At 40.4% G+C, this 15,327-nt stretch overlaps 1 protein-coding gene across 1 annotated transcript; it reads right to left on the reverse strand.

Moving 5' to 3' along the window:
* Nucleotides 1-12: 12 nt before the first annotated feature.
* Nucleotides 13-14,509, reverse strand: lrrcc1 (leucine rich repeat and coiled-coil centrosomal protein 1). Its single transcript, XM_069157765.1, has 20 exons — nt 14,434-14,509; nt 14,075-14,177; nt 13,249-13,454; nt 13,029-13,094; nt 12,760-12,927; nt 11,280-11,446; nt 10,049-10,246; nt 9,196-9,383; nt 8,285-8,459; nt 7,204-7,352; nt 5,923-6,127; nt 5,463-5,602; nt 4,567-4,768; nt 3,724-3,909; nt 3,241-3,415; nt 2,759-2,922; nt 2,344-2,552; nt 1,940-2,077; nt 1,153-1,288; nt 13-633 (listed from the first exon to the last, which is right to left on the reverse strand). The coding sequence occupies exons 2-20, from the start codon at nt 14,131-14,133 to the stop codon at nt 523-525; spliced, it is 3,042 nt and encodes a 1,013-aa protein (XP_069013866.1). The 5' UTR covers nt 14,134-14,177; nt 14,434-14,509; the 3' UTR covers nt 13-522.
* Between the last annotated feature and the right edge of the window lie 818 nt (nt 14,510-15,327).

The raw sequence follows: 15,327 nt of genomic DNA on the forward strand, positions 1-15,327 counted from the left end.
ACCCCTGCTGAAGAAACCACGCCTCACCCCGAATTGGACTCCGCCCATTCCTAGGACGGTCAGGCCATGACCCGTCCTACTTTGCCTGTGATTGGTTAATTCTCGTTGACTTCGTTAGTTGGATTTATTCATCTTTAACATAGTGAGTTATAAATGGTTAATGTAATCCAATCAGAGGCAAAAAAAAAAAAAAAAAGTGGCTGGTGCCTTCACCATCCTAGGAATAAAACATTTGAGAGACCACATCAGCAAATTGTGATTCCTAGTAAACTTAGGTCAATCTGTCCGAACTCTATGCACATAGTTTAGCCTTTTTTTTTGATCGAAAGAACCATAAACACTTCACATAATATGTTCCTCCGACCCTGTGTCCTAATGTAATGTTATCGACAAATACAAATATGCTCCAGAGAGAATTTATTTAGATAATTTATATTACACTGGAATCCAAAATATATAAAAAAATAAAATAGTATTTAAAAAATAAAACAAATTGTCCAGTGTCATTCTATAGTTCATGTGTTAGAAGTCTTTTAATACACTGGTGAGACGTTTCATTTTGTCTTCCATGATTCGCTTGTTAGTTTCCGTCTCTTCCAGGAGCTGACGCATCTCCTCCTCAACTTCAAATACCTGAGAAGAAAGAATCACCAAACTCAGCAGCAGGAAACATAAGAAAACATTTTTTTAAGTGAAATGCATAATGTATACATTTAATAAGTCATTAAATTGAAGTATTTTCGTGACTGAATGTTATGTCGGGTGAAATGGAGTCCAAACTATAAAACATCAACTGCAGATCTCCATTAGTTTATTATTTTCTCCAGAATTTCAAGGACTACTGGAAGAAAATGATCTGCTCTGTGAAGAATGTGAAACTTTTAGTGACTGAATCCTCCCTATTATTAATAATGAATTATAAATCCAACACCGAAGTAAGCAACACAAACCTTGCAGGACATGTTTGCGTGGCTGTCTGTCCTTTATTATGATCACTTTTAACCAATTTTAAACTCCTCCCCTTTTTGAAAGTCAGGAAGGGAAACATTGCTCGTGTTCACATCTCCCTTTCGTGAACAAACTGGCACACAGCAGCTCTTAAGTCCTCCCAACTTGGAGGGAAACCATCTCTGTAAAAAGTGCTCATTTTACCTTCTGATTAGCTTGCTCTATCTTTTTTAGTTTTTCATTAGCCAGTCGAAGCAGCTCCGCTTGATGTGTAGCCTGAACAGACTCCAGTTGTCGGCGAAAAGCATCGTCCACACAGTGTAACTTCTCCACTGCAGCTCTGCAGGACAGACAATCACAAACAAAGCATTTGACATGACGTGCGACACTTTGAATCCTGTCCAACCTGACTTGGGAAAAATCTGCATTTTAGAGTGTGGTCTAAACAAAAATATAGAGCACTAACACAGGAATTGCAGACCTATAGTAGTATTTAATTTAAAATCACATCACCCACCTGCTTTTGTTTCAAGAGAAACATCCCTAAAATAACTTAATTATACTTAAAAAGCCTAATTGTTATATAAACCCCCAGACTTTTTAAGGAATGTAACATTACAATTAGAGGAGGGACTTTTTTTCAAAAACGATTACCTAAATTATTCAAAAGTTTCACTGAGGGAAATTTGGTCTTACTTTAAGCCGCAGGAGGAAAAGCAATTAATCATCTTTCCTGACTAAGAAAATAACTGCTCTCCTCCAGGATTTAGTGCAGCTGCACAGCAGGCAAAGATAGGGCCACCATCTTTCCACCTTTCAAACACGTAAAACAACTGATGATATCAGAACAAACAACACCACTATGGGACCAAAAAAAATAAATATGTATTTTGATTAATGTGCTCCATAAGTGGGGAAAAAAAAAAAACATCGCTTAAGTGCAGGCCCAGAACGACAGATGGGAAATTTCCTTATTGATGCTGTTGCTTACTTGTGTGCTTCTGTTGCTTTATCTCTGTCTTCCAGCAGCAAGCGCTCCTTGGTATCAAAGTTCTCCTTCATTCGCTTCACTTGGCTCTCCAGCCGAGTGAGCAGCTCTGCCTTCTCCTGCCACCTCTTACTGGAATCACTACAACAGAAAACACAACGCCTTCAGAGACTACTTATAACATTAATATTTGATTGTCAGCAGTAGCAGCAGTCACGGCCATAATGACAATCTGGGTCACGTTTTAACCTAAAATAAAAACATTACCGTAACATTATATTGCAATGATTCATTGATTATAATGCACTTTCAACTTTACCCCACTTCATCAACATCAACACATCCAACCACCCGACAGCCGATTTTTTTTTCTTCTGTGTAAAGCATATTTATATTTTGACACTTACCTGTACACTCTCCTGACCTCCTCGAGCTCCGCCTCCTTGTCTTCCAGCAACTGTTTCAGCTCGTCCTTGCGCAGACTCAGATGTTCCAGTCGCTCCTTCAGCTCAGCCTGCTGGACTGTTTCCTCCTCCTGTTGCTGCTGGAGCCTCTTCTGGGCCTGAGCCGCCTCCTCCTTCAGTCTACGGATGTGATCGTCACGCTCCTGCAGGGACTGCACGGCAGGAAGGAGGAGAAGGATGAAGAGGGATTGTCTCAATGTGTCTCGAGATAATCGCAGGCTGATACACAAACTCACATAAGCATGCATTTCAATGTACAGAATAAAATGCACATATATGAAAGTAAAAAAAAATTAATAAGTTAGGATTTAAAGTTTTACTAATAACAGTAAAAGTAAATTATTAGTAATTATATTACCTCTTTGAGTCTGCGAATGGTCTCTGTCTGGTCATCCATAATTTTGGTTTTGATTTTAAGAGCATCATTGTCCCTCTCGTTCTGTTTCTTCTGACTCTCCAGCTCAGTGCTCAGCATCTCTATTCTGGCCTCCAAACGTCCACGATCTTGAGATAAAGACGCTCCTGGTAAAGAGAAATAAATGAGCCCAGCTCTTCCTGGCAGTGTAAGAATGTGTATCTCCCAAATAAACACTAGATGGTAGGCTTTACTTGATACAAATGAAATACAATGTCAGCACATACAGTATTAAGCCTCCTTCATACCATCTCTGAAATAGAATTTCCAAAATGTTAGGAGTGACTCAGGTCAATGCTTTGCAGATGGACTCGAATGAGGATCTTAGTGTTCGCCAATAAATAACTAAAACTGCCTATCAGAGTCTCCCGTGCACTTTAAGGCTGACTCAGTTCAGGACAAATGTCCTCCTGGATGTTTCCCACCTTGCTGAGCAAGCTCCTGACCCCAGATCCTCCTCTCAGCCCTGAGGCCGTCTATCACCGACTCCTGAGCTGTGAGCTGAGATAACAGGCGCGACTTGTCTTTCTTGAGCAACTCGAGCTGCAGGCCGAGACGCCGGTCCTGCCCGACCTCTGCTTCCAAGGAGTGCACACGGCTCTGGCAGAGGGACAGACAGACAGACAGTATTAATGATCAATGGCCATCTGTCATGGCTGGCAGATGGAGAGGCAGCTGGACCATTCAGTATTCATAATGTCTTAAAGTAGTCGGTCTCCTCCGGGCTCAGGGTGGACAATTTTTTTTTTTTTTTTAAAGGTAGTAACTGATGCCTCTCTGAATATCTTGTATAAAATGTGATATTTCAAACCTGATCAAACAATTTTGGCTTCGAATTTACTTGAAGTGCAAAAAAAAAAAAAAATTTCCCCCCACATCTCTCACACTTTTACTGTAGTGCTTCACACCTTTAGATCAGTGACAGCGTCTCTCTTGGCTTTGATGAGCTCAGAGATGCGGTTCTTCTGTTCTTTGACCATGGCTGTGAGCTCCTGCACCAGAGAGCCTGATTTCTTCTCCCTCTGCTGGGACTGGGTGAGGGTCGCCTTGAGCTCCGTCAGCTCTGCATCCATCTGATCACACACCTCCTTCACCTGCAGAAGAAGAAAAGCGAGGATGTGGAACTGAATATCAATAAGAAATCTAGGAGTTAAGCAGAGGGAAGGACTTTGGTCCAAGCATTACCTGACTTGACAATTTCATCAATCAATGTCAACTTTGATGTCTGACTGAAGAGGTTTTAGAGTCATGGGTTTACAGAAAGCAATTCTTTAAAGATGTAGATGGCAATCTGTACTTTAGTGAGACTTTTCTCCAAGGTCAAAAGTTTGCGTGATTTAAAGGACAAAATTACGCAAGTGGAAGCAATCAAGAATAAGATTAAATTTCGTGCAGAGGCTGAATGCAATCTGTAACCATAATGAGAAAGTATGAACTGATTCAAACCCAATCCTTCTGTAAAGCTTTCTTCCTGTGGCAATCACAGACTACTTGTCCGGAGTCAAATGATCCTAATTCAATCTCAGCTTTTACCATCAGGCTGGAAAAAAAAAAAAAAAAAAAAAAAATCAAAAAAAAAAATCCACGAGTTTATCCAGATTGGGGTCAATTCCAGTTCAATCATTTTACTTTCTACCACACAAAGTAATCAATTATCAGCTGGACTGTGAACCAGATTTAGTGTAAAACTCAGGACAATATTACAGTGATTACATGCCATCTGTATGGCAGGTGTCCATCTTTTAACAGACCTCGGAGAAGCGAGCAGCCTCGATGGTGAGCGCCATGCGGAACTCGTCCTCCAGAGCAGCGTACTGTTTCCTGCCCTCTGCCAGTTTCTCCTGCAGCTCGGCCTCCCGGTGGCCGTGTCTCTCTGCCACTGACACGACTTCCTTCGCCACTGCCTCACGGAAATCTGGCCCGCCAGGTTGTAACCGCAACTCCAGCTGCTTTCTGTGGAAGGAATGAGGATGAGACATTGACGTGGTTAAATGGCTGCTGTGTCCTTAACAGAAATAAGATGGTCCACATGTTGCAATATTAAGTGAAATAACAAGATTCCAACTGCATATTTAAAATGAACTCAAAACAGTAACTTGACAGTTCACCAAACAGGAAAGTGTTTAGATTATATAATTTGCATCCAGTATTTAAATTGGATGAAAAGTGCTAGATGAATTTTGCTACTATCAAAATTACTCTACAATTATTAAGTATTAGAATCCCTGGAAACTTGGCTTCAAATCAATTATAAATGATTATTCATGACTAAATTAGCAATGCAGAATATTTGGGAAAACATTTTACTTATAATTCATTAAAGATTTAAACTCAACAACATATAGCTAATAGAGACAATTTGCCTCATCAGGACTGTGTTTTATTTAATAACCCTACAAGTTAGCTGTTAACACATTGCAATCCAAATATCTCTAAATACAGATTGGAAAACAGAAATACAAGTCATCAGCGTTTTCTAGCTGCCCCCGACCCACTTCAAACCAGTCAGAAAAGAAGAGATAAAAACATATAAATACAAATACAATAGTATTTTGGAGAAAATATTGTGTCTGTGTAAAACCTTTAAAAAGGTTGATAATAAGAGAGAGTTCTTCCAGTGATTCACAGTAAAACCCTTTAGGTATACCTGTGCTCTTGTTCCCTGGATGCCAGCAGTTCATGCAGCTGTTGCAGTTTGTCTTTGTGCTGGCGTACTGAGGCTCTCTGGATGTCCAGCTCCCTCCTCAGAGCTGCTGCCTTGTTCTCCAGCTCCTGTTGCCGCTTCATCTGAGGAAGGTCAGCACATGTTTTGTAGCTGCCTGTCAAGAGGTGAACGACCCTCTCTGCTGAACCCTTTTAGCTCTCTGAATTTACTCACTCTGTGGGCTGAATCAGTGAACTAGCTCACTAGTTTAATCAAAAATGAAAGTGATTAGGGTAGTTCAGCGGTAGGTAACAGGGTGCACCAGAAGCAGCCTGACAGACAACTGTATGACTCTGAATAAACCTGTTTTGTTAGCAGGAGAAGTGATGAGCATCACCAGGCTGAACACACACAATCTTCATCCAAGTGATGTTTTCTCAGGGAAATAAACAGGGATCGGTACCTCTTCAGCCTGCTGGCAAGCCCTGAGTGCCTCTCCATGGGAGAAGCTTTCCTCCAGTCTGCACAGTGCAGTCTTGTGTTGTTCTTCACTGTTGCGGGCGTGCTCCAACTGCCGGTTTATGGACTGACACCTCCCCTCCAGCTCCTCAACACGAGCCTGCAGCTCAGAGCGCCCCGATCGCTCCTTCAGCAATATTTCTTTCAGTCTGGATGGGGAGAAAAATACGATAAGGGGGTGCAAGAGCAGCAGTGGTAATACCCTGAATTTCAATTTTTTTTACTGCAAATAGAAACTAGTATGGGAGACCACTATCAATTTAGTAATGCCCTTGGTTGTCCTCGTCCAGTGTTAAATATGTGATAGCCTGTGAAATTGAAGAACTCTACCATTATAGCATAGTCAAAATCTTATCTCAGGGGACAGAAAATGGAAGTGGGAATGGAAATAGCAGTCTGGTGGAAGGAAAGAAACAAGCTGCACACAGTGAAACTCAGAAACCCCAAACCTGTAGAACCACATCATGCACAGTAGTTCCCTTTCTAAATCTGACCTGATGAGTCACTTTTCTGTAATCTGTCTGCTGATGAGCGTAGACGTCAACAGTAACAGCCCTGTTCAGTGTCATTAGAAACTGGCAGTTAAGATTGATTCGTGTAATACTGCTGACATATGCGCGTCACCAGGATTCTAATTACAACCATAATGCAGATTTATCTAAGCGGGATGTGATGCAAACAAGGACAGAGAACAAGATAGTCCCACCTGGCTCTCTGCTTTCTGTACAGTGCAGAAGCAAAATAGCCTTGTGTAGGGACATAGACAGGAATATTTAATTATGCATAATTATAGCCTCTGGGATATAAATATAAAGGTATATAATCAGAGTCGGTGTGTAGGGTAATGATCTTAATATTTAATTGCTTTATCATCACAGACAACTGCATGTAGACTAGAAGGTTTTGGGGTAATGGAGCCCAGATGTGTGCTTAATTTCACAAGAGGCTATGGCGCAATGATAGTGAGGATTTTTAATGGTGGGATGGATACTCATTGTTCCAGAAGGAGACAGGCAGTAAGCCTTGGTCCCAAGAGAGCCAATAGAAAAAAGATGAAGAGGGTCGAAACAAATGAGGTTCCATTATGCAGTTGACAATTAGAGTCCACAGAGACGAGTTCCATTATCCTTTTTTTCAGCTTGATTTCTGCTTCAGAGCTGCTGCACTGATTCCCGTGATGTCTGTGTGCACATTGCAGACATGTCAATCTGTGCTTCCCTCTCACCTGTCTGTGGTGTGCAGGGCCATGCTCTGAAGGTCTTTTTCCTCGCTGACCTTTGTGTGCAGGCCCTTCAGCTCCTCCGTTAGCTTCCTTGCAGCTTGTTCTGCCTTCCAGCGTCGCTCCCGTTCCTGGTCGCGCTCCTCCACTATTGTCTGAGCGGCACACACACATGAAAGCATAAACGCACAGCGAGTAAAACCAAAGACAGACAAACATGTGGCATTATTTTTGCTTCAAGCTGAAAAGTGAATTTCTATTTACAACAGGTTTTTTTTGTGTGAATTTGTATTCAATAATTCTCACATTGTACGGGTATGAACAATGAAACCACACTAAACATTTCAAAAGTTTTGACGAGTAAGTAAGTGCCTGTAAAGAATACTGTAAAGAATAAAGGGGAATTCCACCAGTTTTACACGTGTTACAACTACATGCGTACACATTTTGGGTGGCTTGAGAATAACAAAGTCTTATAAACTCCCTCAAATAAAGCTGAAAGGCTTGTGCAGACACTCGCTGCTAGCACTAGCATAAAACACCAGATTTTCTTTTGCACGCCGTCAGTAATCAAAATGCATTGTGGGTAATGTAGGCAACCAGGCTTTGAAGATGAGAAGAAAAACGTGGCCAAATATTTTGGGGCAGCTTGCCGTCATTGATTCAACAATGAATTCTGAATCATATTAAAGAGTGCCTGAAGATACTGTGAGGCCATTGGTTCAAAAGGTAAAGCTGAACTGTAAGTTGACTTTACTGCAGGATAATGATCTTAAATTCATGAGAAAACCCACCAAGGAATGGCTCAAAAGAAGAAATGGAAGGTTATGGAACAGAGTAGTCAAGAAAAGAAAAAAAAAAGCCCAGATATAGATTTTTACATTTTGTTTTATCAAATTCAAAATGCTGATATTGTAGTTAAGTGATATCTATTATTCAATACCTGTATATTTTTGTTTAGAGATGTCGGTGCAAATGCACCACATTACTCCCTTCTTGTATGAGGACAAAACCTTTTTTACGTTACATTCACTCAGTAAAAATAGAAGGTGCTATTCAGTGTGCAGGTGACCTATCCATCATGTACCCTGTAGGTTTCTTCCTCCTCAGTCGACTTGGCTTTCACTTCGCCTGAGGCCTTGGCCGCCCTCAAAGGTCCCTTCCTTGTTAGCCCTGCTGCCTCTACACCTCCCATGCTGCCAGCCTTCCGCCTGGGCCCCGCGGCAGACTTTGAAGTCCGTTGTTTATGATTCTCCTGATCGCTGCACATAAAACAAATCACAGGTATTGAACGAGCTGTAAAATTGATTCTAAACATCCTTCCGGCCAAATAAAGGTCGAAGCAGATGACTTATTCACTTTTGTAGATAAGCAAAAGTTTGAACAACTTTGAATAAAAATTAAGTGTTTTAAAATCACCTTGCTTTTTGATGAGGACGGTTGTGAGCCTACTTAAGTTAAATTACATGTCATCAGCAGCTGATGAAGTAAGATGAGGGGGTAGACCACAGAAGCACGGTCGTTAATCATGGGAGTGAGGTGACTGTTGTAATTTCTACCCGAGGAGGAGTTTATAACATCGCCCTGAGAAGAAAATTTATCACCTCCTTTCAGCTGAGGTAAAAGGATTTCCTGTATCATCAAGACATGTGGTGACAGTAACAAAATGGAAATATCCCCTGCTGCTTTTGTGTTTGATTATTATTAAGACAGACTTTGTCAATAAATTTAACAATTCTGTCAGCTGACTTTGGCAAGTGTATAGATGGGATTATCATTACATAAAGGTACACTCCTTGATCTCGTTGCTAGTGTCCCCTTGTGCATCAACAAAGACTTCTGGGGAATTTTTGTCTGAGTCGAGGTGACAGTTAGCTACTGTAACAAACTGAGGGAGTACACATGTAAACATAAGATAAGATAATCCTTTATTAGTCCCGCAGTGGGGAAATTTACAACTGAATCATGTTTTTTGTGCAGAATAACCTGTCCGATCACCTGCTCTTGGTCTCCTTGGTGGTCGTCCTCGATGTTACGCTGTTCCGATGTTTGGGAATCCTCGTGCGCCTCCTATTTTCCTTCCCACTGTCACACTCGCTTTCTGACGTGCGGTCCGTGTCCCTCTTAGCTTTCCGTACCATCACCACAGAGCGGGCAGAGCTACCGGATTTATCACCTGCAGGGGCCTGCGGGGGCATTTTTACGTGAGAAATCAATATTTTAGTAAAATAGCTTAATGAAACATACGGTCTATCTGATTGAGTTCCAGTACTGTGCAAAGGGTTTAGGGACCCGAAAGTGAGGACTTGAGTAGTTTTTAATCATCAACTAATTTCATGCAAAGTGCAGTGAACAGGAAAAACTAAATCAAATGAACATTTGGTGCGAGTACCCTTTGTCATCAAAACAGCACCAGCTCCCCTGGGTGCCCTTGCTCACAGTTTTTCAAGGTACTTGGCAGGAGGGTTGCTCCATCCTCTTGGAGAACTTGCCACAGTTCCTGTGTGGACATGTGGCCTGTCTGCTTCAGCCTCTTCATGTAATCCCAGACGGACTGTATGATGTTGAGGTCACAGCTCGGTGGAGGCTACACCATCTGTAGCACCACTAGGTACTCTTTTTGTTGCTGAAAATAGTTCTTCATGATTCTGGCTGATGGTATTACGTGATGGATTCTAAACATTTCACAGACTAAAACTGTTACACAGCAGTGTAAGTGGTACAAGCCTGGATACAGCCTAAATATGACAAGTCGGTCACCTGCTGTGTTCCAATCAATCAATCAACACAATCAGCGCAAAATTCTTCTTATCTAATGAGTTAATGGCTTTGAGCAGTGTTAAATATGCACCTGCTGGATGAGCTGGGACACCTGGTGCTCCAGTTTCCGGATGCGCTGTTCATTAACGGGGTCTGCTGGATCAGTGGAACGAGCCGCCTGATCTGGTTGTGCGGATGGATCTGTGACTGCTTCAGAGGCGAACCGCTGACGGAACTGGGTCAGCAGCTGGTCAATGCGGGGTGTGGTGAGAGCGCCATCACCTCTAACCTGCAATGGAAGCGTAAACTGTATTCTTTCCATTTGACTGAGGACGTGGTCTTATGTTTACTGCGAGTGTGATAGAATTACATGACATTTCCAGGGCTATCATGAACTCAGGAAAAGACACACTTCCTTCAGTTTAGAAAAGCTGCACAGAGACAAATAATAGTGCTTCCAGTGCAGTTGGTCTTGCTAATGAGAAAAACAGATGGAAGCAGCCATCTGGTGCTCTGAATGTGTAAAGTAACTTAATGGTAAAGAGATCAGATTCCCAAACTTTCACTATCTGTGTATAAATCCACCAAATTACACAATAGTCCAGCAATTTCATGATGACTCAGAATATGATACTTTACAACAACTACTTGGCTCAATGATCATTACTGCAACCTCAAAGCAAAATGGTCCTACATCATTAAGTCTTCTAAACTTTATACTTATTCAGTAATATAACACAGACCTTCTTCTGTTAGCACCTCAGCACAGTGAGAGGACAGGTGCTGCTGTGGAACATCACACTTTTTAATTCTGGATAATTAATGTGTGTGTGACATTTCTAAATATAAAGATGAGAAAATCAGTTTCGGATTTTGTTATATTCTTGTACAAAAGGCGAAGTCTGCTATCAATTGGAGACCTATATTCTTTTGTATTAGGAAGTCTCTTAAGTATTAAAAAAGCACTGCAGTGTAATTTTAATATTTCGTCTAAGGTTTAGACATGGAGTCTGCTTTCAACTTGGCAAAATTCCTGTTTGGTAATATTCACTATGCCCTTTGATATCTTACAAAACAAATTTCAATCTCAAACGCTGCTTGTCACGAACTCAAAAGTCAAAACACCTTTTGTTAGGAATGTAAATGTTTTAAAAGTCAAGCTTCGTTTCCTATTACACTGTCCTACATATGAATGTTGTAAATTAAATACATCTCGCGAGACTTCCTGGTTAAGTAAATGTGAATTCAATACTGTATATTTAAATTGATAACATGAGAATTACATTTGAAATTATTAATAGTAGTATGGCATCAAAAATTACCACTTCATTGTGACTTGTATCGGAGGAGAGCAGGAGGTCCACATAGTCCTCCAGTCCAGGGATATCGCAGGGACTGCCTAAACCTGGAGGCGATGGATTTCCGAGGAGGTCCAGCCCATCCAGTATAGAGATCTGTGGCAGCGACTGCATAACAATCTCCCTGTAAGCTGCAGTGAGACGGGAACACGCGCATTAGATAAACCTGGGCAGATTGGAACTGTCCGAGAGTCCATGAACACCGTTATTCAGTATTGTCTTATCAATGGTTAATCAGGCGTTATGGTGGTTAAAATCAAATGGTTATGTGGTAATGAATAACCTCTTATGCACTACTGATGCTGCCTTCTTAATGGGAAGCGAGTACCACATATCTACACATACTGACGGTGTGGGTTGTACGAGTGCGTTATGTACTGTAGGCCCTCCTGGGTTAAAAGGGTTGAAGAGAGACACATTTAACAATGAATGCAGTGAGTTAATCATGAACAAAGAGATATAGATAATGGGTACTATTATTATTATTATTATTATTATTATTATAACTGCTGTCAATCCAATTAACAAAGAGGCGCGAACGTAAGATGCACAGAGTGATAAATAGACTGCAGCTGTTACTGTTAATGACTGTCATTTTAATTATGACTGACTTTTACTGGGCTTTCGTCATGGACTAGTGAGGGTTATGAGTCCGTTATTTAGTGAAATCAAAAAAATATCCTCTGGATTAGTGAGTGACTCATCAAAAAAAAAAAAAAGAGAAGGAACCTGCTGTTTATGGCCGATAGTGTGGATTATCATTACCACAGTTTTAAATCTCTTATGGAAAATGTTCTGTATTTGGACAAAATACCAGACAACAATGTTTGCTTTTGGCTAATGCAGCCGATTACATACTGACAAATGAGGGTATTTCACCATTTTGATTGTCCTGCATAATCAATAATGCAGTCCTAGTTGCTGTCAATAATCCAATACACCGAGAGTTGTTAATGAATTAAACCCACATGTTAAACATGATGAAAAATACACTAATACATCATTGCCCACCTGAAAGGACCTGAAACATTTGAGTTCAGAGGGCACCCTTATGTCAGATGACACCATTTAAAATGTACTTATTGCATCATATTTTCTGTGCTTTGTGCTGTATTGCGAAATCCCACCCTGTATATCAGCTATAACCATCAAATAAAGGCAAAATACCAAAAAGTAGTCTTAGATTTGACGACTGCCAGAGAAAGGAGAGCTGCCGGTGATATCATGACATCTCTGGGTAAATGAGTCAGGCCGCTTTTAATGCTCACATGTGAATAAATAAGCCTTTTTTGCATTAATGAGAATAAAAGGCCAGTTTATCATTTACTGGATTATCCCCAAAAAAAACATTACCACGATTGTTATTATTAATATGATGATGATATATAGAACAGTGTATCATTTAATGATGTTTACACACCCACGGTAATGTTTCTTGTCCTACCTGGTGACCTACAGACAGGGTTGTCTATGCCATCCTGGTTTAAAGTGACGTCTCTTAAACACTGTAATCCGAGCAGGCACTGCAGGAGGTGATCGATGCTGTCCAGGTGGTTGCTATGGAGACTGAGGTGCTTCAGTTTGTAGTCCGTGCCATGAAGATACAAGAAGCCTAATGAGGACATGACAAATCAGCATCATTGAAGTATCCATCACTTGTTGTTCTCCTTCGAGGGCAGAAAAAGAAAACTGTGCAGGCAGTATTTGACTCACCGGTAAGGTCATTTATCTGATTGTAGGACAAGTTTAATCTCGTTAGGTTCACAAGGCCATTCAGTCCTGAGGTAAAAGGAGAGAGGACATTAACAACGGAGTGATTTTACAGCTCATAGAGCAGTGACAGCAACATCAGAGTAAACAGTAGATCCAGTAATACGGAATTATTATTTGGAAAATATGTATTATTTCAGTATGATGGTGACTAAAGACTCACCTTCAACCTTGGTGATTAAGTTGCAGGATAAATTTAAAGTCCTCAGGGAAGAGAGGGAACTTAAACCCTCAATCTTAGAAATGCAATTGGAGGAAAGGTCTAAGTGCCGCAGGTGCCAAGCTGAGGTCAGGCCCTCGATCCTCGGGATGTGATTGCAGTGCAGATTAAGTGATGTTACAGTGGGACTCAGGGGAATATCTAGCAAACTAGACAGATGGCAATAAGGTCAGATTCACAGCAGAATGTAACATTTAGTACCCACAATCGTTTTCCTCTGCAGGAAAATTTGCACCAAATAATGATTATTTTATTACGGATAACTACACTGATTAGTCTATTGATTGATTGATTGATTGATTGATTGATTGATTGATTGTTTAGTCTACACAAGTCACATGTGAAAAATGTCCATCAAATGTTCTGAACTCTCAAGAGGACATCTTCAAATATCTTATTATGTCCAAAAGTCTAACATTTTGTGATACAACATCACAGGTTATAAACTTAATGTGGACGTCAACTGGAAGAATTTCAATCAAAAAAGTGATTTTTCTCTCTTTGGAAAAAATTGATCTAAATCCTAAAAATACTCTGAAAAAAAGGAAAACTCCACAAGACTATTTGACTAGGAGTGTTTGTGACATTTTGTGTTACTTCACCACGTTAATGTGTAATCTAAGTTAGAAACCAGTGAGTCCCCCCCCCAAAAAAAAAAAAATATATATAAATGTAAAGTTTTATCCAACTTAGGTACAACAAGTTTTAACTAAAGGTCAAACAAAGTTTAGAAAAAAAAAAAAGAAGAGTTCTGTTTAGGTGACGTTACCTTGTTATATTCCTGTCAATAAGACTCAGCTCCTTGTTTCCCATAACGTCGACATACATCTGCGTGCGGCGTCTGTCTAACCGGTAAACATGAAGTCTGCAAACTAACAAAACAAAGTCACATGAGACCTAAACTCAGAAAAAAAAAAAAACTTGCAGGAAATCTGCGAAAACATCCCCTAAACCGTCAGCCGAGTTACCTAGCAGCGTAGCCAAAGTTTAGCTACCATCGCTCGACGTCAAAGGAGGCAAGTTCATTACAAGCCGTCCACAAAGGACTGCAATGACTTGTACAACTGCCAAAAGGTCGGTAACACTTCGTTTTCTAATTTCCAAAGCGACATGTTTTGAGTTCGTTACCATGTTTTGTCGGAGAGTTGAACTCGCCGCTTCTGGCGTCACACTTCCTGTTCACGTGACGTCGGTAGCGGCAACATCCGGGAACTCTTTATTTAGTCCGCCCACCAAAGGAAGAGAGCAGAGGAATTGTCAGCGAAATGTATTTTTTAATACTGCAAGCAGCTTCTTTTTTTCTTTTCTTTTTTACCGTGTAGATCATTTGAAACTAGTTTATTAACTGTTTGTTGGTGTGCTGTTGCATTTTGGTTTTCCATTAAAGGGTCAGGCCCCTCTTAAAGTTCACACGATAAGTCTGAGGGGGCAGACATGATTAATGGAGTAGGAAATAAATTGCTCTTTAAATTGCTTTTTAACTCAAGGATTAAACAGCAGTTCCAATAAAAAAAATAAAAAAAATTAAAAAAAAAAACAATTTAGAAAGATAATAACTCTTTGATGGTTAAACATCTTAAAATGGATGAAAGCCCCGTACTGCTTGGACATTCCTTAAAGGTTGGGAGGTTTAGCACAACAATGCTTTATAAACTTATAAGATTTATTATGAAATCTTCATCTTCATGGACTTCTTTTCCATGTAGGCTTAAAATTTAGTTTTCAAAGTTAATTATCTGCCCTTAGTTTGGCTTTTCCTCTCATTTTTGCCACTTATTTTTACTACTGAATACGTTTAAACTAGTTTGTCAGCACTTAAAGTAAAAGTCGGTAACATGCAATCAATGAAGAGGGGTTGCAAGTAGACATTGGTTGATTTTAAGTGGTCGCTAACTAAAACTAGTGGTCAGCCCCAACTGGAAAAGGCATCTCTGAAAACAGCATGTATACATTTGTCCCACTTCACAAATATTTTTTACACTTGAAAGTCATGCAAATTTATAAATGTGTGACAAATTTCAT

Source organism: Embiotoca jacksoni, unplaced genomic scaffold, assembly GCF_022577435.1.
Source record: "Embiotoca jacksoni isolate LCO1_2020_lvr unplaced genomic scaffold, fEmbJac1.0.p SCAF_22, whole genome shotgun sequence".
NCBI classification, from domain to species: Eukaryota; Metazoa; Chordata; class Actinopteri; family Embiotocidae; genus Embiotoca; species Embiotoca jacksoni.

What these genes read in the sequence shown, in the direction of transcription:
- lrrcc1 (XM_069157765.1), bottom strand. Translation starts at nt 14,133, where the DNA reads ATGTATGTCGACGTTATGGGAAACAAGGAGCTGAGTCTTATTGACAGG. An exon ending in CCCTGTCTGTAGGTCACCAG is followed by an intron (nt 11,447 to 12,759) that starts GTAGGACAAGAA and finishes GTCTCACTGCAG; the next exon opens with CTTACAGGGAGATTGTTATG. An exon ending in AGGCTGCTCGCTTCTCCGAG is followed by an intron (nt 3,910 to 4,566) that starts GTCTGTTAAAAG and finishes CTTCTTCTGCAG; the next exon opens with GTGAAGGAGGTGTGTGATCA.